Below are 25,071 nucleotides of genomic sequence, written 5' to 3'. Positions count from 1 at the left end.
TGTAAAGAAAACACTGGAGACTTCAGCTAGAGCATAATAATTTGGGTGGACAATTAAGTAATCTTGTTTTCAAATGTTTGAACTGCAATAAAAGGAAATTCTGATGCATTTTTTGCAATTTTCAAAGCAGATAAAAGAATAGTTAATTTTATTAAAATCATCCAATTTTTTAAAAAAATAGAATGCTCTTTGCTTTTTCATATCCCCAATATGAGAGGGAAACATGCATTATTGATAATTTATCCCAAGTGCATTAAAATGCTGCATACCTTGATGGTGGTCTTTTCTTCAATGCTGGAGTAGACAACAATTTGTCCTTCCCAAGACACAGCCAAGCTGGGAATGGTCAGGAGCAGAGAACTCTCACAAGGTGGCCGTAAAGTCCTCAGGTATTGGCCTTTCTGGATAGTATGAACAATCACAGTGCCATCCTGGCATGCAGAAATATTTGAAAAAGAAAAGACAAAGAAAAAGAACAAAAAAATTGTAGATTGGATAAAAAAATCAGCAAATCTGAGATTTATTAAAAACAATGCAATGTCCTTTAGGGAAAACACTAATTGTGAATTTCCAATTCACAATAGTAATTTATTTCATAAATGTTCCCTTCTAGAAAAAATAGTGCTAAAATCCAGAAAAAGAATCCAGTCAGGTTTTCTTTTATACTTCTTCACTTTTGCAAACTCCTACACATACATTGTAAGTAATTTCTACATTTTAACAAGTTGCCTTAGGAAAACTTTTTAAGATATAAACATTGCTGACTTGGTAGAAAACATAATTAGTATTTTTTTAAAGGTGAAATCTTACCCTTGATCCTGACACTGCCATGTCTAGTTCAGTGCTGATGCCAACACTTAATACTTCATCGGTGTGTCCGTAAAGAATCTGAGATGGTTTAGAAGCTAAGCCAACAGGAACACCTCCCTAATATTAAAATAGAAAAGCATATGTAAAGGAATTTTCTGCTACCTAAATATTTCACTTATTTATTTGTTTTGATGTCAGAGTTACAGAGAAAGAGAGGAGGAGAGAGTGAGAGTAAGAGAGAGAGAGAGATTGTATATGCTGGTTCACTCCCAAATGGCCACAATGGCCAGTGCTGGGACAAATGAAGCCAAGACCTTCTTCCTGGTCTCTGTGAGGATGGCAGGAGCACTGGAGTCATCTTTTACTGCTTTCGCAGACCTATTAGCAGAGTGCTAGTTGGGAAGTAGGGAGCCAGGACATGAAGTGGTGCTCACACGGGATGCCGGCACCACAGAAGGAAGTTCTCGCCACTATGCTGCTCCCTACTTTTTTCTATATATATATAACAACTTTTATACTGCACTTATACCTAGTAGGCACAAACTAATGCTGCACTGTCTATACACAATAGTTATCCAGAGTGTGTCTAAGCATAGAAATATTTGTGTTTCCTATTGGATGCCCAAACTGCAAACTGTTTTCAATTATTCCCAATTCATTATTTGTCTCAAGTGGATAATCTTGGCCTAATTTTTCCAGGACCCTTTTTGGAAAATCTGTTTGTCTATTTGGAAAGAAAGAAAGAGAGAAAGAGAGAGAGAGAGAGAGAGAGAGAGAGAAAGAAATGGATACGTAAAACACATTCAGCAAGAATGAAATTTTCCATTTGTTGCTTTACACCCCGAATGCCTGCAGTAGCTGGGGCTGGCCCTCGAAGCCAGGAGCCCAGTACTCAAATCTAGGTCTCCATGAGGAGGGTAGGAGCTCATGATTTTAAACTACCATCTGCTGCTTCCCAAGGTGTCCATCAGCCGGGAGCTAGGATCAGATTTGGAGCTATACCTTGAACCCACGCACAGGGCTATGAACATATCTCAACTGTCATCAACTGCAACAAACAAACAAACAAACAAACAAACAAACAAGGCAGCCAGGACTTAAACCAGCATTCCTTCCTGTGATGTGAGCCACAAGTAGTGATTTAATCCACTGTACTACAAAAATGCCAGCCCAGCCCGTGTCTTGAATTTCTTATGGTTATTAATTCTTTTTCTAACTGGTTAAATCTCATGTGTCCCTCCCAATGCCCTTGCTTTAATCTTTTTCATTTGTTCTCACTTTATTTCAAAACTCTCTTCCTCATCATTAATTTGGTTGTAATCATATAAAATCTGTTTCTTTTTTTTTAAATTTATTTTTATTATTATTTTTTTTATTGGAAAGGCAGATATACAGAGAGGAGAGACAGAGAGGAAGATCTTCCGTCCGATGATTCACTCCCCAAGTGAGCGCTACGGCCGGATGTTATGCCGATCTGAAGCCAGGAGCCTCTTCCGGGTCTCCCACACGGGTGCAGGGTCCCAAAGCTTTGGGCCGTCCTTGACTGCTTTCCCGGGCCACAGGCAGGGAGCTGGAAGGGAAGCGGGGCTGCTGGGATAGAACCGGCGCCCATATGGGATCCCGGGCGTGCAAGGCGAGGACCTTAACCACTTGTGCCACCGTGCCGGGCCCTAAAATCTGTTTCTTAACTTTTGTGCATATTTAGATTTATATTTGTGACAGTATTAGCTTTAACCTCTGATCGTTTATAATTCCCCTTCTCATTTATCATTTCATCTTTGAGCTATTTTATGGAACTGCTTTCTATGTGTATTCTTACTATGTTTCTACTATCTCTTTAACTACTGAAATGTAAAAAACACAACTAGTGAAACCCAGTAGCAAACTCTTTACTAAAACAGAAAATAGTAAGGTCACTTCAATGAAAATCTGAAAAAAGTCAGAGAAGTTCAATAATTGCTCTATTATACACACACATATACACAGACTATGGAATATCACTCAACCATAAAAAGAATGAAATTCTAAAAGACAGATGCAACTTGAAATCATTATGTTGAGTGAAGCAAACCAGCCTCAAAAAAGACAAATACTGTATTTTTTTTTCTGAAGAGCAGTAGCTCATTTAGAATACAAAGAACTAATGCAAAGGAAGGAAATGGTCACTTTGGGATATGAGTAACATTTTTAGCTCATCGTAATACTTCAGTGGAAGTGTGGTCTTCTTACTTCTTATTTGTTGAATTTTATGATTAGTGGTGAAATATGCCTGCGAAGGTGGAGCGTATTAAAAGCATGCCTTCACAAGAACGGACGAAGAGAGGGAAGTGGGAGAGATTCTGAGGGAAGAACAGGGGAGTGAGGGAAGCGTGGTTGTCTTCATGGAACTGATTTTATGAAACGTACAAGAATTTTCTTTATATTAATAAATTTAAAAAAAAAGAATAGGTGAAACAATTATTCACAGTATAGAGAGATATATTAACTTACTAAAATACTTCAATGTTTTCTTAGGGAGGTCTAAACAAAAAGATGTAATGTGTGACTACCTGTTGTGTTATTTGCCAAATCATACATGTAGTATCTCTGGAACCAGAAATCAAATGTATTCCACAGTAATCCGTAGCTAAGCAAGTCACAATGTCTGTAAGAAAAAAAGAAATTCAATTACATGGCTTCATTTTTTCATTAACAACAACTTAAAAAGTTAATATTCAAGCTATTATTTAATCAGTTATTCCATCAGGGAGGAAGGTAGGAATGATACTGGGAAAGAGTGACGCAGGAAACTGGCAATGTCAAAAACACGTAGGAAAATTTCCCTTGAGATGAATAAGCAATAGACATTGGACCTGAGGAATGTCTACTAGAATTTTTGAGGTTGTTTGAGGGTTTGAAATGGGTCCTTAATTAATTCCCATAAACTTCTCTGCATTTTCATCCCCCAAATCCTTTAAGACTATGGAAAATGCAAACTTAATAAACATAGTACAAATTATGATACAAATTTACAATATAAAAAATATCCTTAATAAATCATCAACTGCTGAGCCAGGTAACACAGTAGGGGTTGGGGCACAGAATTAGCAGTAGATTGCATTTCCCTTTCCTAATGGGCTTTCTGGGGAAAAAAACTCAGTATTTTTTTTTCTGAAAGACTTATTTATTTTTATTGGAAAGTCAGATATACAGAGAGGAGGAGGAGAGACAGAGACGAAGATCTTCAGCAATTTTCTCTTTTTCCAACTTTGTTGTTAGTACACCAAACAGTTGATGTCTTACTTTGACACAATTGTTACACTTTGCCTTAAAATTCTTATTTCTGTAAGTCAATTTTAAAAAGACTTAGCACTAGCATCTTCTAGACATTATGAGGACACACTTAACTTAAACAGTCCTTTATTATGCCTCCAATATTATAATATTGTACTACCAAAAAGTCAGCTTCAAAAGTAAATTTTAATATTCTTTTCTAGGAATATGTCTTATTCTTTAGTTGGAAAAGTCATAAAATTTCAGTTTTCTTTATAAAGGTCAATGCTTACCCATATGTCTGATACTGTGTGAAATAATTTTGCCTTTTGTAAGGGACATCACTTGGATGCTATTATCCCAGTGTCCAGCACTGAAGAGCAACTTCGCGTCATGTGATACTACAAACAATTTGGAAGTGACTTCCAGCCCTGGAGCAAAAGGACCATTGACACTACGCTGAGTTCTGTAAACACAATTAAATAATATTAGATTTTTCCTTAAAAGGTTACTTGTATCAATAGCTACTCTCACAAAATCTCTCCAGAAACAAAAAAAAAAAAAAAAAAAAGAGTCCCGAATTTGTTTGGAATGCCTATTACTAAATAACAAAGACTTTAGGAAATACATTACTCTTAACGTTCTTCATAATTTTTTAAAAGTTCATTAATTCACTTGAATCAGTAGAGTAACAGTGGAGGAGGAGGAGAAGGACATGAATAAACTAATGCAGCTGTTTTTTCCTAGCAGTGAGGTACTGTATCTTGAAGCTGCTTTGACTTAAACATTGATTTACTTACTTTGGATTTGTCACAGTGTGATCCTTGATGAATGTGAAGTAATTAGAAATGTTTCTATCATAAGGTAGCCATCCATGTGTCCCAATAATGTAATTCATGCTCACTGTTACCTAGAAAGGAACAGATGAAGACAAAAAGAGAATAGTATAGAATGACCAGCCGCACAAGAGGTCATCAATTATTATTTTGGGAATATTATGGTATGGTATACTTAAATCTTGACCTCATTAAGAAAGTTTTAAATGGATAAAGTGCTAAATGTTATTATAAGAAAAGCTGTCAAATGCAATATCTAGTATGATCATTTTTTCCTCATAAAATTTCTCAAACATCATTAGCACATATATAGTTAGTCAGAAAATTTCAGGGAAAAGTATTATTAGAAAAATGAGGCGCATAAATATATGTATCACTCAGAATACAAGAGAGACGAAGAACTGAAAAGTGTCCCTATAATGACAGTCCTAGGGCATATATTGTTGTCAAAATGAAAAGCTATTAACCAAAAAGACAAAAGACAAAACAAAAAAATGAAAAATTATTAACTATCTTGATTATAAAAAAAAGTAGTTTGAGCCTTTCCACTAAATTCAGGTAACTTAAAAAAGACATGAAAACTGAATGTTACAAGAATTCTGCCATGCAAAAAACATTGTTTTTGCATATCTTTCTAGACAGCAGGCATTACAACAGGCATGCTTCTGAATTCTCTACTACTCGCTGTGTTAGCTTCCATTTATAGCATGTCTAAGTGACAAAATATGAATTATCTAGACGTAGGTCTGGTGTAAAAGTCCCAGATCTCCTACTAGCTAGCTCTGGCAAGCTGATTTATGCTCTTGGATAAGTTACTTCTCTGAATTTTAATTTCTTATCTATAGAGGTAAATAATAATAAAACATATGTCACAGGACTTGAGATTAAATGAAAAATTCAAATAAAATGCTCACCCCATATGCATACTTTAGTATATTTTAGTATATTTTAGTATATTTTGCATTATTTGTCAAGATCATTATTACAACTTTATAATAAATTTTAATATAAGATGCTATCTCCTGCTTTTCTAATATAGAATTTCCTGGTTACTACTATGTGTTTTTTCAGATAAACTTTAGAATTACAATAACAATGTTAAAACTATGTAAACAGAAGATAAATTTGCAGATGTGCTCATTTTTTAATTAATTAATTAATTAATTAATTAATTTTTATTGGAAAGTCAGACATACAGAGAGAAGGAGAGACACAGAGAAAGATCTTCCATCCGTAGCTCATTCCCCAAGTGGCGACAAAGGCCGGAGCCAAGCCTATCCTAAAGCCAGTTGCGAGGAGCTCCCTCGGGGTCTCCCACTCGGGTACAGGGTCCCAAGGCTTTGGGCCGTCCTCCACTGCTTTCCCAGGCCACAAGCAGGGAGTTGACGGGAAGTGGAACAACCAGGACACAAATTTGCACCCATTATGGATCCTGGCTCATGCAAGGTGAGGACTTCAGCCACTAGGCTACTGCTTCAGGCCCAAGACTAAGGTTAACTTTCCCACAAAATTTTCTCTACTATTCAAAAGATTTTTTTTCTCTTTCTAGTAATTTCTAATGGATTTGCATATAACATGTATGCATTAACATATACATGGGCATGTATATATACATACATAGCATGCAAATGGTATAAAACTACTTACCAGTAACTCAGGACTGCCTTGGGACATAAAGGAACGTGACTGATTTTTGGGGACAACAGCCTTCAAGAGTGGAATACCATCACTAATACCCTATAAAAGAAAAGAGGCTTAGTGGCTGCTTCTGCTTAAATGGATTAGGTACAGTAACTGACAATTTCTATCTCTTTAAATAATGATGGATTCTATAGCACGGCACTTTCATTCTACCAAATAATCATTTACTATCAGATGTGGAGAAGGCACTATACAATGCATTTGGATGGCAGACCTGAAACTTCTGATTTCTATTTCTAAGATCAGGGATCATGTCAAAAATGCCAGTGTTTTAGGAGCTGTCCTTTTCCCTTACTATCCTGATTGGGACATAAAATAGAAAACAGACCATTTATGAATATACTTCTCAAATAAGTCAAATGGTAAAAATCGCTATAATTTAAAGAAATTTCCTTATGAGTATAACTATAAAAAAAGAAAACTAGTTATATTCCCTTCAGTGATGTGCCTCCCACAAAGCCACAAAAGCACGAGTAAATGTAGTTCTCAGACAACACCTGCCATTATTTTACTACAATGCTTTGAATTCACTTTGTCAATGTGACTAACAGCTCAAAAATTATCCCTACAACTCATTAGGTAAATGAGAGCATTATTATTGGGTATATATTATGCACCAGGACTTTTTCTGAGTGCTTCAACTTATAAAATTGAAAAAAATCAGTGTTTATCTTTTCTCCTTATAATGTGAATTAATGAGCTGAATTTAAGAAAGGATAAATGAAAATGGTGTCTACAAAAAGTCATTCATTAAAACTTTGCTTTCACTACCACACTTTCTTTACCATTTTAATATTATGAAGAGGCAATGCACAGAGGCCTTCTTACTTCATGTAAATGCATGCGGAAACATGTCTCATGATGATAAAATGGGATTAACAATTTACTGGTACTCAAAGATACTACTGTGTGTTTATTATCCTGTTCCAGATCCTGTTCCTAGGGAGAGCTACTGCAGTGATATGGTGGGCACAGAGAAGTGCAAATGTGTACTCTGTCTCATGATTAGATACAATAAAACAGTTCTATCAGCATCACACAACAGTATTGCAGGCCAATCAGTTATGGGTAAGATGGGGTTTCATGGATTGCCTTACGTGCAAGTAAAGAGTTAACACAGCAGAGCTAAGGCTGCTGTCTTGGCTCACAAATATGTTCTTTATAATGATACAAAATTTTCCCTAAATAACAAGTCTAGCTCATTACGCTTAGATGCTCTGCATAAGCAATTTGGTTTATGCTGAACACCTGCTTTTCTTCTGGAATCTGAGTATTGTTTCAATGTGTGCTGAGTTCTAAGGAACTGTCTTAGGCACTTCCAGAAATCAATCCTTTATACAGTTTGTATTATTAAACAATAACCTCTTCAATCGGCATGAATCTAGGAAAAGAGTGATATTCATTTTTTCTATCTTTTAAAAAATATTCAATTCATAACACTACTCATGTGAATATAAAATTCATTATAATAGCATAATTGTTATAAACCTTAGTAGATTTTTATACTAAATCATCAAGAACTTCTATAATGTTTTCCTATGCTATAGAATCTAAGAAACATTTCATGCTGGTGCCCTAGTGCAGGGATTTACAAACTACAGCTTGTGAACAAATCCATTTCAATTCCTATTTGTAGGTGATGAATAAGCTAAGCTATTACATCTCAGGTGGTTACACACATACCTACATTCCACACTGACTTTGCCTTAGTTGACAAACCCAGAATATTTGCTATCTGATATAATATATGAGAGGATATTTTTCTAAACACATCTCTACAGTATTCTAAATAAGTTAGTAACTTTTTAATCTTCATTTTTTTGTTTTAATCATAGATATGAATGTAGCTCATAATAGTCTGAACTATTCAAAATCATTCAGTATGTATATTAAAACACTTATTTTAGAAATTATTTAGTTTCATTTTATTTTAAAGGTAGAAAGAGACAAACATCTCCTATCCACTAGCATATTCTCCAAATGATCACAAGAGCTAGGGCTGGGCCAGGTGGGAAAGAGGCACCTACCTACAAATTAGTGTGGGTTGTTGTTGTGGGTGGTAAGGTTATAAGTACCCAAACCACCACCTGCTGCCCCATCAGGTACGCATTAGCAGAAAGCAGGAAGGGAAGCAGAGCCAGAACTTGGACTCAGAGGCTCTGATATGAAATGCAGGTGTCCTAAATGGCATCACAATCCTCAGGCCACAAACCCAACTCATATTTGAATTTTTTGTTTGAATCGAAAGGGACTTTTTCAATCACAGCATTAACTACTCATATTTAACCTGGTTAGTCCTCTGACAGTATCAATTAATCACATGATTTATTGTGATATATTTTATAGATAAGCGGGTGTCATTAATTAAGAATTATCAAAGTATAACCTCCTTCTACATGTAACCTCAATTGTCACAAAAAGCATCTTAAATTCAATTATGGTTTCTTTTTTAAAAAAAATGTGAAGTAGAAAAAAACAAACCAGCAAAAACATCTCAGAGTACCACTGGACAGCAACATTTTCGCTAAAAATTTTTTGTAGGTCCACAAGATTATTACAAAATAATTCACTATTTTGGGGTAAATAATCCAAAAAAGAATGAAATCAAGGTAAGGCATGCAGAATTCACAGAGCAAACTTTCTGATATTACCCAATTGGATTTTACCTCTATAAAAAACGACTTGAGTTCAGGAAGGTGCTGAAATAGGTTTAAGGTTGAAGTGTCAGATTTGGTCTGCTTCTGTATTGCCTCCTCTGCTGACAGTCTAGGAGGGTGTGGTTCCTTCAAAATAATTTTCAGGAAAAAAATCATTAAATAATTGTATTGACACATCTCTTGCTTGGCTCATTCCCACACACTGAACTCCAGCAACAAAGGGTGACACACGACATACTGTTGGTAATTTCCTGCTATTCCCTCAGCAGAGTCACCAACCTTCATCTTCAGGTCTGTGGAAACCCATTCTACTACAAAGTTTTTACTAATGGAATCTCTCCTGAATGTGTAAGTCAGAATTAATCATTCTTTTCTGTTTTTATTTCCTTGGTGAATTATTTACTACCCATTTTAGTATTCATTTCTTCCTATATTGGATTATATACAGTTACTATGTTCTGCCTTCCCCAACTAGCTGTTGGACTCTTCAAAAAAACATTTTATGTATGAGAAGCAGGAAGAGAAACAGATTATTACAGCGGGCTACCCAAAGTTCAAAAAAAAAAAAAAAAGGCTTATCTTGGGAACAAAATATAGCCAATTGCTTCCAACTGAATCAGCCCAGGCCCCTCAGCACAGAGCAATGGTATTAGATGATGCTAAAACAGTGTATAGTTCAGTATGCATGAGGAAGAATTATTGGTATATCTAATATTTCCAAAAGAAACTGGAAAATATTATCAGTAATTATGTACACACATAGAGTTTTGTATCAATTCCCATAGCTGTCACAGAATATTAAGACATCCAAGCAAAAATGTATGTAACCATAAATGAGAGACAAAAAAGTTAAAAAGACACATAAAGGAATACTCTTTTTGAGGGTTCTGAGATCAGTCTTTTATGCTGGCATAATAATAAAAAGCTACTTCCTGCTAAAGACCTTGGTGTCTCTGTTCATGAATTATGCTACAAAAAAGACAGAAAGAGCTCCGTCTGTTGGTTCTCTTCCTAAATGCATTCAAAGCTGGGAGCTGGAAGCCAAAAACACAAGGAAGGTTCTCACATGGGAGGCAGGAAACTAAATATTTTAACCATTTCCTCTGATTCCTGGAGTCTGCACCATCAGGAAAGAGCAAGCAGGAAGCAGGAGCTTGGAGCTGGGACTCAAGACCAGACAGTCCAATGTAGCACGCCAGCATCTTAACCCATATTATAACCACAAGGACAATTGTTCACTCTACGATATAGTTCATCATTTTACTATTTTCTTTAACATTTATTTATTCAGTTAAAAGATGTACAGGGAGAGGGAGAGACAGAGAGAGAGACAGAGAGAGAGAGAGAGAGAGAGAGAGAGAGAGAGAGAGAGAGAAAGGCCTCTCATTTGCTGATTCACTCCCCATGTGTCCAAAATGGCCAGGGCTGGCCCAGGCTGAAGCTGGAATCCAGTAGCTTCCTCCAAGTCTCCCTCATGGGTGTAGGGGCCCAGAAACTTGGGCCATCTTCAGCTTTTCCTAGGCCATTAACAGGGAGCTGGATGGGAAGCAGAGCAGCCAGGACATGATCCAGGACTCATAACGGGCTGCTGGTGTCATGCATGGCTTTACTTGCTACACTACAACACTGGCTCTTACAGTTCATCTTAAAATCATACCTAAGTCATTCTCATTTCTGGATTTTCAACACCTACAACATTATCTGAAACACAGTAGCTGCTGAATAAACATTTTGTAAATTTAAACGCATTGTTACAAATTTATGATTTGGCTAAATCTTTCATTTCTGAAACAAGATTGAAATGCCAATACCATCAAAATCAAAGTATAGATAATCTATTCAAATAGATTATTAATGTCTTAATTTTCATCTCAGAACATAGAATCGCTGAATTCTTATGCATATGAATCACATGACAAATACAGTTAAATACAATTAAAATGCGGAATGAAAGTCTTACTTGTTGTGATGTAAAAGTACTTAAATGTTTAGCTCATGATAATTATTCACTTTGTTTTATATTTTTTAAAAGCCTTATTTATTTATTTGAACAGCAGTTACAGGATGGAGACACACAGAGTGCAAATTTTCTATCTGCTGGTTCATTACCCAAATTGCTGCAATAGCCAGGGATGAGCCAGCTGAAGCTACTAGCCTAGATCATCATCAAGGTCTCTCGTTTGGGTAATAGGGGCTCAAATACTAAGGTCATCTGCAGCTTTCCCAGACGCATTGGCAGGGAGCTGGGTGGGAAGAAGAGCAGCCAAGACACAAATCAGCACTCATGGATATTGGCAGTACAGGCAGCAGCTTAATCCACTATGCTATAATGACAGCCCTATTTATTTCATTTTCTTTTTTTTAAAGATTTTATTTTTATTGCAACATCAGATGTACAGAGAAGAGGAGAGACAGAGAGGAAGAGCCTTCGTCTGATGATTCACTCCCCAAGTGACCACAATGGCCAGAGCTGAGCCTGTACGAAGCCAGGAGCCAGATACCTCCTCCAGGTCCCCCACGTGAGTGCAGGGTCCCCTAATTTTGTGCCTCTCAGGCCACAGGCAGGGAGCTGGATGGCAAGTGGAGCTGCTGGGATCAGAACTGCCGGCCATATGGGACCCTGGGTGCGTCTGAGGTGAGGACTTAGGCACTAGGCCACCATGCCAGGCCCTAATTCATTTTAAATTAAGGACTGAGTTTTTATATGTTTTTAAGGCAGCAAAAAATTAATTAGCAATATTCTTGTTGAACAAAAAATAAAGCTAATGCAAAAAATATACAGAATCTGTTTAAGAATCTTATGTTCTTTTTTTAAAAAATTCTGTTATCAGAAGTTGTATCTCAAATTAGGGTTTAGACATATTACTGATACAATAGTTGTAAAAATTTCAATTCAACATGCAAGAAACATACAAAAATGCTTAAGAGAAAGCTACCGCCTTTAGCATATTTATAATTAACTGGTGCAAACTGATCAACACAGAGATCTCTGGCAGAAAGTAACAAAATAAACACAGAAAAGAACACAGAAAAGAGATCTAATCTAACAGAATGCTTATAGCTACTAATTCAGACACAGCATGGTAGCAATTACTTTGGAGTTATACGGTCATGCATGCAAACCTTATGGTACTCACTTTCTAGTTATATAAACTTACAAGTTTTTTTCTGTACTGTATTGCCAGTATTATTTTTTCCTTTTTAAAAGATTTATCTTTGAAAAGTAGAATTAGAGAAAGAGTAAGAAAAAGAGAGCGAGATCTTCGCTATGTTGGTTCACTCCCCAAATGGCAGTAATAGCCACAGCTGGGACAGAAACTAGAAGCTTCTTCCAGTCTCCCATGTGGCTACAAGGTGTCTAAGGACTTGGTCTCCATCTTCTGCTGCTATCCCAGGAAAACCAGCAGGGAGCTGGATTGGAAGTGGAGCATTTGGATGTCAAGCCAGCACCGGTATGGAACACTGATGTTGCTGGTGGCAGCTTTACCTGCAGAAGCTTTTACACCACAGTGTGTCCTGCCAGATATTATTTTCTTGTGAGGTTTTACTTTATCATCTCAAAAATTATGTTAATTTGGTATTAGGCTAGCTAAGCTATCTAAAACAGTGATTAAAATGTAAAGTATTTAATGTATAGTATATTATTGTGTATTCCTCATCTTTAAATTCATACTAACAAAGATCGAGGCAGTTTCAGAAAGAAACATTAGATTAACTTCTGTGTATCCAAATCTGTGTGCAATTAGGAAGATAATACTAAGGAGGAATGAAAAAAAAGTAATATTTAATGATTCTATTTTATATTTCATATATTCTGTGATGTGATTCTTAGTACTCAGTTTGGGCTTGCAATGCTAAGGGAAGATGTGAGCTCGTGTAAGTTTGCATATGACCAAGCTCTACTACAAGGATACATTTTAATGGCACACCCTAATTGGCACGATTTTCTCTTAAAAATGACATAGGGTAGCTGGATTTCTAAATAAGCAATGATTTCTGCAACTTACAATAATTGGCTATGTTACATTTTTAAAAAAAGCTTTTAATTTATTTAAGAGACAAAGAGACAATAAAAGAGAAAAATCTTCTATCTGCAGGATCATTCCCCCCGGAACTTGTAACAGTTACAGCTGGGTTGGCCAAAGCCAGGAATTGAGAACTCAGCTTGGCTCTCCTGCACTGGTGGTCACTGCCTGCTGCCTTCCAGAGTGTGCATTAGTGAGAAGCTGGAATTTAGAAGGAACTTGAATTTGATCCCAACTACTGAAAAATGAGACATGGGCATCTCAGCAGTATCTTAACAAGCAGGCAAATGCCCACCCTACATATGGAACTTGACTACAATATTTTCATTTTCTCCCCCACCAATATGAACGGTTATTTAAATCTATTTGTTTTTAAGTGACAACATTTTTTCCCTACATTCTAACTTATAATTCTGAAACAAGATTTTAAACATTTAAAATCCTTAAAAATACTGCTAGTTGTACTCCTTAGCAATTTAATTCTATACTGAAGTTGTTCATAACTTATATGCTTTACCTTTAACAACTGACAAGGTGTTTGTCCAAAATTATTAATCATTCCTTCCAAAGCTTTTCTTTCCTTCTCATCTGTCAAGGCATCCAGATCCACAGCTCCTAAAACCACAAGTAGTCAACTCAGTTAATAAAATAAATCAACAATCATATCAACAATTAACATACCAGACATGGATTACTATATTTTCAACACAATGTTATTCTCTTTAGTTTCTAAATACTGTGAAAATTTAATTCTCTTTAAAATAGCAATTCTCCAAGCATTAAATACTTGTACATTTCATCACTTACTTGGCGCTAAGACATTTTTTATATTAAAAAAAAAGAAAAGGTATTTATTTGAGACAGAAGAGAGAGTGAAATTACAGGATTTTATTCATTGATTTACTCTATAAATAATTAAAAGTCAACTGATATTCCTTTGCAAAATTACACTTAAAGTACAACTAGCTGTCACCATCATGATAGTTAAGCTCAAATTATAATACTAACCAATGACTCAAAAATATAAAATTTTAGGTTATTACTTAAAACAAAGGTTGGGGGTGCCAGGTCCAGGGTGAGATATTCGAATAACTCCTTATAATGTGGGCACCGGATTGTGTCCTGGATGCTCCACTTACAATCTAGCTCCCTGCTTGCAGCCTGGGAAGGCCGTAGAGAGTGGCCCAGAGCTTTGGGACCCACATGGGAGACATGGAAGAAACTCCTGGTTTGGGACTGGCCCAACTCTCACCACTGTGGCTGTTTGTGAAATGAGCCAGTGGACAGAGGATTTTCTGCTGCACCTCTCCTTAAATCTGATCTGCCTTTCCAAACTTTTTTTTTTAAAGATATATTTATTTTTATTGGAAAGTGAGATTTACAGAGAGGAGGAGAGAAAGATCTGCTGTCCACTGGTTCACTCCCTAAGTGGCCACAATGGCTGTAGCTGAGCTGATTCAAAGCCAGGAGCAAGGAGGTTCCTCTGGCTCTGTTATGAGGGTGCAGGGTCCCAAGGTTTCGGGCCATCCACGACTGCTTTCCCAGGCCACAAACAGGGAGCTAGATGGGAGGTGGAGCAGCTGGGACCTGAACCAGTACCCACATGGGATCCTGGTGCATGCAAGGCAAGGATTTAGCCACTAGGGTATTGCACAGAGACCAAAGAATAAATCTTTTAAAACACACATACACACATACACACACACAAAGGTAGGGAAAAGTGATACTCCAGTTAACAGATCACACTTTAAAAAAAATCTGAGTAGGAATGCCATGTGTTAGAATCAGTCCAACCATTTTTTAAAGGTTTATTTCATTTATTTGTAGTGCAGAGGCAGAGACAAAAGGAGAGCCAAAGAGGTCTTCCAATGTCTAGGGCTGGGTTAGGACCTTCTTCCAGATTTCCCTCATAGGAGCAGGGATTCAAGCACTTGGGCTATCCTCCACTGCTTTCTCAGGCACAGTGCCAGAGAGCTGGACTGTAACTGAATCAGCCAGGACTTAAACTGGCATTCATTTGAGATTCTGGCACAGGCTGTGCTTACAGGTATGGCTTAACCCACTATGCCTCAATACTGACTCCACATTTTGTCTTTTATAAATATTTATTTGGAAGTAGAGTTACAGAGAAAGAAAAAACAGAGGTGGGGGAGAGAATTTCCACCCACTGGTTCACTACTCAAATGGCAACAGTAGCTAGGGTTAGGCTGAGTGGAAGCCAGGGGTCAGGACCTTGTTTCACCTAGACCTTTCAAATGGGTGGCAAAGGCACAAGCATGTGGGCCATTCTCTGCTGCTCCAAGACACATCCTCCAGGAGCTGGATCAGAAGTCAAGCAGCCAGGACTCTAACCAATGGCCAGAGGTAATGTTAGTGTTGCAGGTGGTAGCTTACCCTGCTATGCTAAAATGCTGGCCCCTTAACTGATCACATGTTTAGTCATACCTAACGTAGGTTTTGACATGTCTAGTAATTGTGTAAAGTCCAGGCTCTTAAACAGCCATTCAATAATATCTCCTTACAAATCTATTACCTGAATGGATATAGATATTGCATGTTAAAAATATGCTTGTTTATTTACCAAAAAACCACATTAGTTCTGCTCTGGTTCACATGACTTCACATTATTATTAACCTTAGAACTAGAAAAGAAAGAACTATTTATTAAAACCATCAGCTTTTGATCCTGAGCTAAACAGTGTCACCTATCAGGTAAAGAATTTATTTGCAATTGTGAAGGCTTTATTTCAAAGTCAGGGAATGGTTTGCAATGACCCTGTCAGTGACGATTTAGTTCTGATAATTTAATACCTGCTTGTGACAATTTCTGTCACCTTCTGGTGATAATTTAATACAATACCCAATTGGATGGAAATGTATGCTAGAGAGCAGAAACCAGAAACTTTTGACTATACTGAGATTCATAATTAAATTTACACATTTTTAATTAATACTAATCGGAAAAAAGCATCAGATTCTTAATCTGTCAAACAGAATGCTATTTTTTAACCTAATCTTTCTCATAGTTAATATGTTCAAAACATCATGAATAAACACATATTAAGTAATAGATCCTGTCAAAATAATTCAAAGGGGTACTGTTTGGCTAATGGTGTGATGCCAGTTAAGCCAACTGCAATACACATCTGGGTTCAAATCCTGGCTCCATTTCCAATTCTAGCTTAATGCTCATGTACATGCTGTGAAATGTCAGGTCATAATTCAACTGGTTTGGTTCTTGCTACCCACATGGAAGAAGTAGATTAAGTTTCCAGCCCCTGACTTCCACCTGGCAAAACCTGGCCACTGTGGGCATTTGGGGATAAACCAGCAAAAGAGAGCTGTTTCATCTCACTTCCCCCTCTTGGTTTCTATTACTTGTTGAATATCTCTCTCCCTTCCAAATACATTTTAAAAATAATAATATGAAAGAGAAAAAATATGTAGGTTTATACCTTCATAACTACAGTAATAAAAAACATTGAGAGCCTCCACTGCAGCTGGACCTCTTTGTTTATAGCCAAAAATCAGATCAATCCATTCATGAAGATGAGCAGAAACATATTCAGACTCCTGAAAAAAACACATTTAATAATCAATAGAGATACTTTCAACTATAAGTAAAAAACAAAAGAAACATTTTCATGTACAAACCTAAATGGCTGTAAATAAAACAAAACTCTTAATGTCAAACATTCATTCAATATCTACTACATAAACTGGCTATTCATACCCACTATGACATATATAGCATATTTATTAATATTGACACACTCATCTCCAAACAATGGCTGGGGAAAATAATACAATCTATTAATAGCCAGAATGTCAGTAACTAAAGAGTTCATGTTATTGTGAAATGTGCCTTTGTGGTGACATTCGTACGGAAACAGCTAGAGACTTCCCATTTAAGAAAAAAGAAAGGGTATTTGCTGTGGCGGTTAAGTGCCGCTGAGGACTCCTAGTTAGAGAGCCTAGCTTAGAGACGTGCATCCAGAATGGCAACAAGTGATGGCACAAGCACCCGGATCCCCGCCACCCACATGGGAGATGTAAATTGAGCTCTAAGTTCCTGATTTCCACTAGTCCAAGATTGACTGTTTCATAAATTCTGGAAATGAATCAGTGAGTAGAACATCTGTCTGCATTTTTGCCTTTTAAGAAAATAAAACTAAGTACAATAAAAACAAAAAGAAAATAAACATATCAAGAAAATTATGAAACCACACTGGGGTGGAAAACATAACTGTAAATGACTCCACTAAGTCTGCCCATGAAGAGGTTGACTGGGTGGCAGGCAGAGACCTGGTGCACTCTGCAAGACTCAGCTTTAAAGACTGGAGGAGAGACTCCCGTGGTTTAGTTACTTGAACTCACGGACTTAGATGTGGAGACCTTGACAGATGTTTGACAGTGACAACTGGCTTCATTTAGCTGCCTATAAAAGATCATTAGGGGTGTCCTGATTTTCCACATGTTTTGAATGGAAGTATATACCCTATCATAAAAGGTAGGATTGGTTAAAAGATGAACTACTTGATTTTGAAGCAAAATTAAAAGAAACTAAGATCTTGTTGACTTTGAAAATAAAACTAATTTTTGGGATCATTTTCAGCATAGAAATTATGCTCAAAATGAGAAATGATCTAATAACTGAATCAGAGTATCATCGTCAAAATATGGCCTCAGACAAGTTTAGTCAGTTCAAGGACTGGCTGTGAAACAACCTGTTGAGGACCATCATAGTGCAACGGGTAAGCCACCACCTGTGATGCCAGCATCCTAACAACCTATTAAAATATCATAAATTTAAGGTTGTACCTCATAGGTCCACTCAGCTGAAAAACAAGTCTAAGGAAAATTTTTTCCAAAGCAGCATCCCATCTAGTCTGGAGTATAGGCTGTTTTGTTTTCATTTTTAAGACTTATTTATTTGAAAGATAAGAGTTTCAGAGTGAGACAGGGAAAGAGAGATCTTCAATTTGCTGGTTCATGCCACAAATGGCTGCAATGGCTGGAACTGGGCCATTTTGTCGTCAGCCTTCCTAGGCACATTAGCAGGGAGCTGGATCAGAAATAGAGTAGCATAGACTTGAACCAGCGCCCATTTGGGATGCCGGAGCTGTAGGTAGTAGCTTACACTGCTATGCAAACCTCAAGAATGGATTATTTTGTAAAGTAGTGTCCAATAGAGTTGATAAATTAGACAGTTCAAAAAGAACTATATTAGCTCAGATTAAGAGATAGAAATTGTACTTGAAAAGAAAAACCTTTGCTTTACAACCTACTGTGGTTAGGAAAAAAGTTGACATAAGACACTGATGCCAAAAAAGGTATTTTTAATTTAAAATAAAGAATTAAGAGAGCAAGGCCAAAACTCAAATGCAGGTCCTAGAGCAATTAGGAAGCAGCCTGAGGAGCCAGCATCGTGAACCAGGAGTTAAGCTACGTAACTGCAGTTAAAGATCCAACTGCTCCAATATGCCTGGGAAAGTGGCTACACATGACCAAGAACTTGAGCCTCTGCCAGCCCGGGGAGGCCTGGATGAAGTTTCTAGCTTTGGCCTAGCCTAGTAACAGCCACTGTGACCATTTGGGGAGTGAACCGGCAAATCAAAGATCCATTTCTCTCTCTCCCTTCCTCTGTAACCTTTTTTCTTTTTAAATATAACTTAAAGAAAGAAAACAAAACAAAACAAGAGAAAACCACATTCTCAAGAATTAGGATAGCACCCTAACAGAAGATGTGAGAACATGTCTGTACTGGCATTCTCAACTGGCACACCAGAGATCACTAGCAGCCTCCTGTTTTTCTCCTTGTTCCGGATGGAAGTGAATGCCATGGTTCTTCTGCCTGTCAAACCATTGCTTTGTGGTCAGTGAGGGAAGATTACTTCTCTCTCTACATTAATCTTCAAACCCAAGGAGTCCCATCTGAGCAGTGCCACTCACACAAACTTGATTTAGACAAAATCCTGAACTCTAGACCTAAAGCCCTAATGCAGCAGTAAACAAACTACGTCTGTGGGTTGAATCTCACTCGCCATTAGAGTTATGCATTAGTAGAACACAATCCCATCCCTTTTTGCACTACAATAACAGAAGCAGTTGTGGCAAATAAAAGCCTTTGCCTTTTATAGACACTTTGCCAATCTCTGCAAGAGATGCGAGGGGGAAGGCTGAAGAGGCAGGAAGTATATTTGCCTGTAGGAGAACGGTGAGTAATTTATGGCCCAAAGAACAGATTCTTTGTGGAAGCAGAGACAGAAACAAAGCCTTTTTTTAAATCTCAACATTTAAAGGGTAGAAGGTTTGTTGCTGGCACTGGTCCTTGTTAATGTTCAACCTTTGTAAGAAAGAAATGATATTATGCCAACTCAGAATCTTAACTGTTAAGAAAGCATAAAAATTTTCACTGTTGCACTCTTGTGGAACCTCGAGTGCCATGTAGAAGGTCTGGGGTCTTGCCACAAACAGGAGATAGCCTGAGTTCATATGGAAAGAGAGTAAAGCCAAGCATCTCAGGGTTCTTGCACAATCTCTTGGTGACTCCAATCCCAGTGGCCAAAAGTGCATGAGACCCTCAAGCAAGACTGACACTTCTGCCCAAATGAGACCAGTCAACTCACAAAAATGTGAGAAGTAAAAAAAAAAAAAAGAGAAGTAAAGAAAAGGCTTTACTTTAAAGCCACTGAAGTTTGTGGCAATTTGATACACAGCAATATATAACTGAAACACATATTTCTAATACTTTATTAATAGGGAGTACACTTTTCTAAAATCCTATATTCTACTTCAGGTCTTAAACAGTACTGTAGTAAAGGATCTAAGAGCCTTCTGGCTACCCAGTAGTAGACTATCTTTAAAAGCTGGATTATTTTTTTCCCAATACTTATCACACATAGCTTTTTACTTACAAATATAACCTAATGCTAAATTTTGTAAATTTGATAAGCATGTATTAACAGGAATGTTTCCAAATATTGGCTTAATTAGTTACACAATCTGCAACATTTCAGTTTGGATAGACAGCATTAGTAGTAACTGGCCTACTGTGCAGAAAAAAAGGAAACATCTCCAAGATAGTAACATAGTATCAATGTTAAATTAATCCTCCATACTCTTTAGCTGAAAACCATACTCATTCCTTAGTTGAAATTTACCCTTCTTATTAGAAACTTAGTGAGATCTTTCAGGATTAAAAAAAAAATGTTCTCATCCTTGGTAGATCTTAAACACATGTAGAAACTTCAAAACATCAAATTATTCCAGATTGGTAATCAGAAAAGTTACTCACACAGGAAAAAACAGTTTAAGAACTGGAGTATCAGAACTGAGTATCCCTTATTGGAATGGCTTGGGACTAGATAAGTTTCTAATTTCAAATATTTAATTTTTGAATATTTAAATAGATATAATCAATTTCAATTTCAAACAAAATTTAAAACTTTTAATATTTATATTATACTACTTACTTGAAAGGCAGAGCCACAGAAAAAGAAAGAGAATGAAGTAGGTGAGCAGGAAAGAGAAATTGGGAGAGAAGAAAGAGGTATCAATGGAGGAGTCAGGACTTGAACCAGCACTCTGACAGAGGTCGCCAGCATCACAAGCAGTGTGCCACCACGCTAGCCCCTACATCCAAACCTTTGACCATCATGTTAGTGCCTGAAAAGTTTCCAATTTGGGGTCATGTTAGAGTTAAGATTTTTTTGGATCACAGATGCTCAACCCCTAATTTGTTACATATTGATGGGGTTGCGCTATGTTCTTGGTACCTCAGAATATTCATATTCTCAAAATAAATTACTGTATTATGCTTTCTAAAAGACATATCTATGTTAGATTACAAATCATTACAGGAAAATAATTAACAGATATATTTTCTTTCATCCTGTGAAAAACAATGATAATTAAGTCTTACCAGAGCTTTTCTATGTTTATAGATGAAATCTTCAGGAGACTTTGCCCATTTGGGGAGAATGACATCATTTACCAGTTCTTTGGAAACTTGTAAGCGACCCAAGTTAAACTCTTAAGACATAAAAAAGATAAATGGATCACATAATTTGTCAAATTACTGCAGTAAAACAAACACAAATGAAGGCACACTACAAAGCAAGTAAGTGGTTTTTTTCTTCTTTTCTACTAGAATGCATTCTATTAGTTAATTAACAATAAATAAAAATAAAATAACAATTTTAAGGTAAGCCAGAACAAGAATTTTTGCTCCTGAGAAAAGCAGGGAAAAGTATGTAATTCACCCTAAATTATCAAAAAAAAATGCAATACTGGGTATTCCTCTTACACTAAAAATAAGTAATATAGTCCTTTTATCAGCTGATTTAGAAAATATACCCATAGACCTTTTTGGTGAAACTAATACTTAAAATTCACTCTGAATGGATTTTATATTTGTCTTATGGAAAAATAACATATTTATATATCACTATTTTAAGTACATTATTGCATAATAATTTGCATATATAGACAGAATATAGCATTTTGACAAAAATTTCCCAAATATAAGGTTTGCTTATTCATACAATGTGGGAGGAAAAGTGTTAACACGAAAGAGCTTCAAGTAAGAGTCTTAAAATTCCATTCCTATAATAGCAGCATGCTGCTTTAAAATGCCACTGTCTCAAGCTGAAGAGAGGTTTAAATGTCATGGAACAGGAGGATGTCCAGGATCTGGGCTATGTTAACCCAACCACTGTGGAGCACATACTGCTTGTCGTCCCCTTTCTCTTGCTGGGTGAACCTTTATTTTGCTTGTTTAAACAGCATTACCCTGTATCTCAGTGTCCGTTTTAGGCGCCTGACTTACTGACTGGAGTATGACTTAGCTCTGCAGAAGGAAGAGGGGTTATGACAAAGGGTTCCTCATTCAAGAGAGGACATAATGGATGAACACCTGTTGTTCCTTCACAGACACCAATGAATCTATGATTCACCAAGCTGCTTTTGTCATCTGCAAAACATTACAGGAAACAGCCCAAGACAAAGAATGGCAGAACAAAAATACATAAAGAAACTGGCCTTTACAAAAGCACCACACTTCAAGGTTTTTGTTAGGGAAATCACTACAATTCCTTTGCACAATTTGAGTTGATTTTATTAATCTGTTCGTGAAGGCATACGATCTATTTGCTTTCTCTCACTTGATTTCTGACAATGAGGATACAATGGGAAAGAGATAGCACCTGTAGACAGCACCCGGCTCTGATGAGTATCATAAAGTCAGGCCAAAAGCGGCTTCAGTTCTACATCCAGTTTCAGTCTGCACTAGGCTCAGACTCCAGTCAGCAGGTTCAACTTATTTACCTTTTCTTAAACTCTTTCTGACTGCCTTACTCTGAGAATCTGATGCCGTGTCTCCAGCACACTGTTTCACAGCACAAGATCAAAATGACAGTGCTGTCTCCAGCTGAACAACTGATTCAACTGAACAAAAACGTGTGAAACTTTCACATTACACATGCCAGAAGGAACCAGAAAGTTAGCAATGACCTTTTTAACACTGCTGAATTGAATACTCAAAAATCTCACCAGCATTTTGTGCTTAAAAACATAAAATTACCACATGTAGAATGTATTTGTATATTTTTGAAGACTGTATTTAGCTCCAAGCTTCCTTTATTTGAAAAACATAATACGGATTTCCATAGAGTAATAACATACCCTGTCATTATTTTCAATTTGACTCCTGTAATGGTCTCTAACATATGAGTCAGCAAATTTTTCCTAAGGACTAAAATATAAATATTTTTAGCTTTGTGAGTGATGCAGTCTCTGTCGCATCATAATAACCAGCTATAAATGCTACATAAATGACTTGGCAGGTTGGGTTGTATTCTAACGAAAATCTAATAAAAACATGAGTTTGCCAATAGATTTGGTCCAAGCACTCCAGGCCTAAACCTGCATCTTCTCTAACTCAAGACTTTGAAGCCAAATGGGATACACAGCTGAAATAGTATACGGCCACTTGCATTTCTCTAATGAACACCTTACTCTTAACCAAAGCCTCTTAATTAAGTTCTTAATGGTACTTCCTGGGTAAGTGAGCCTTGTACCTGAGCCTCAGTTATTACCTATTACAGAGTAAACTACAGGCAGAATGAACCTTAAATAACCCATGGAACACTACAGAGCTGTCTTAAAAGACATTTTTTTCAGTGTTCTCCATTGGGACATGATTGACTTTTTCATTCATATTTCTTACGATTTTGATTCTCCAAAAACTCTGGGAAATAGAAGAATTCAGGAATAAGTTCTTTCACATCATTTGGGTTATCCATGAGAGTTTGCCAGGTAGCAGGGAGAGAATGGAACTGTCGATCTGCGCAGTCAAATCTGCATGTGAAAATGGAATGAGAGCAAAAAGAAGGCATGAAGCAAATCTTTTAAGTCTCTTCAGGCTTCTTACGATTACTCTTTTTCTTATTCTTTCTCTAATGGCTAAAACACGATTTGTTCCCTTGTTAAAATATCCTGTCTTCCAAATCATATCGTCAGCACATCCATGCTCTCATGCAATAATTTTAATCTTGGTAAAAATGAAAACATAATCAGCCCTGAGAAATTCCAGCTAAATTTTGAAACTTTTCAAAACAGATTTATTTATTTTATTGGACTGTCATATTTACACAGAAAAGGAGAAACAGAAAAATCTTCTGAAATGGTTCACTCCCCAAGTGGCTGCAACAGCCAGAGCTGAGCTAATCCAAAGTCAGGAGCCTGGAGCTTTGTCCAGGTTTCCCAAGTGAATGCAGGGTCCCAAGGTTTTGGGACCCATTCTCTACTGCTTTTCCAGGACACAGGCATGAAACTGGGAGAGCAGTGGAGCAGCCAGGATATGAACCGGCCATAAGGGATCCCAGCACATGCAAGGTGAGGACTTTAGCTACCATGGTGGGCCCAAAACTTTTTCTTTTAAAGCTTTAGTTACTTGATAGAGTAACAGAGAGAAAAACAGAGAAAGAGGGAAAGAGATATGGATCCTCCATCTGCTAGTTCACTCCCCCAATGGACTCAACAGTGAGCTAGGACCAGGCTGAAACCAGAAACCTGGAAATGCACCTGTATCTCACATTGTGCTTAGCTAGAACCCTCCACTCCTTTCCTGGGTGTAGCAGCAGATAACTGGATCAGAGGTGGAACAGCTTCCACTTGAAACAGCACTCCTGTGACATGCCAGCATTGCCAGCAATGGCAGCTCACCCAGTTGCCTCAATATTGAGAATCTTTACCTATGTTTAGTGGACATTTGTATGTCTTCTTTGGAAAAAATGTGATCAGATTCTCTTTCACATTTAGAAAAATGTGAAAGTTATTTCAGTAAGTCAGTTTGAGACCCCTCAAAACACCTTGGTTATTTATTATCTGTTCATTATCATTTTATTTTGAAAATCTATTTATTTTTACATACTTCAAAGGTAGGAAGAACAGAAACAGTAAATCCAATGAAAATGGAAAAAGACTTAGATCCCAGGCACTCCTATGGGAGGTGCAGGTGTCCCCAGATGTATCTCCCACCAACTCCTCTTTGTTCACTTCTAATTTCACCTATTTGCCTTTTCATTAATTAGTTGTCTGTACATATTTTAGATGCAAATCCCTTGTCACATATACAGTTTTCATTTTCCTCATTGTGTCCACTGACATCAAAACAGAATTTTAGAATTATGAGAAAAAATAACTTATTCATAAAATGACTAATATCCAAAAAGACTCAATTATACTTTCTTGCATATTGAGGGAGAAAAAATTACTGGTTATCCCAGT

General features: G+C 36.9%; 1 protein-coding gene across 4 annotated transcripts in view; it reads right to left on the bottom strand.

Annotated features, from left to right (window-relative positions):
• NBEAL1 (neurobeachin like 1) overlaps positions 1 to 25,071 on the bottom strand; it is a 155,093-nt gene that overhangs the window by 8,584 nt on the left and 121,438 nt on the right. For all 4 annotated transcript variants that reach the window (XM_040984461.1, XM_040984463.1, XM_040984464.1 and 1 more), the window contains 11 exons: positions 23,510 to 23,640; positions 21,206 to 21,315; positions 16,737 to 16,854; positions 13,799 to 13,896; positions 9,266 to 9,382; positions 6,546 to 6,635; positions 4,863 to 4,972; positions 4,356 to 4,528; positions 3,360 to 3,454; positions 811 to 927; positions 270 to 431 (listed from right to left, as the gene is read on the bottom strand). In XM_040984461.1, the coding sequence (XP_040840395.1) occupies positions 270 to 431; positions 811 to 927; positions 3,360 to 3,454; positions 4,356 to 4,528; positions 4,863 to 4,972; positions 6,546 to 6,635; positions 9,266 to 9,382; positions 13,799 to 13,896; positions 16,737 to 16,854; positions 21,206 to 21,315; positions 23,510 to 23,640 (1,321 nt within the window). The remainder of the gene's footprint in view (positions 1 to 269; positions 432 to 810; positions 928 to 3,359; positions 3,455 to 4,355; positions 4,529 to 4,862; positions 4,973 to 6,545; positions 6,636 to 9,265; positions 9,383 to 13,798; positions 13,897 to 16,736; positions 16,855 to 21,205; positions 21,316 to 23,509; positions 23,641 to 25,071) is intronic.

This window comes from Ochotona curzoniae, unplaced genomic scaffold, assembly GCF_017591425.1.
Source record: "Ochotona curzoniae isolate NIBS_2020 unplaced genomic scaffold, NIBS_Ocur_1.0 contig_4148, whole genome shotgun sequence".
Classification (NCBI taxonomy): Eukaryota; Metazoa; Chordata; class Mammalia; order Lagomorpha; family Ochotonidae; genus Ochotona; species Ochotona curzoniae.
This window is presented reverse-complemented; position numbering and strand designations above follow the sequence as displayed.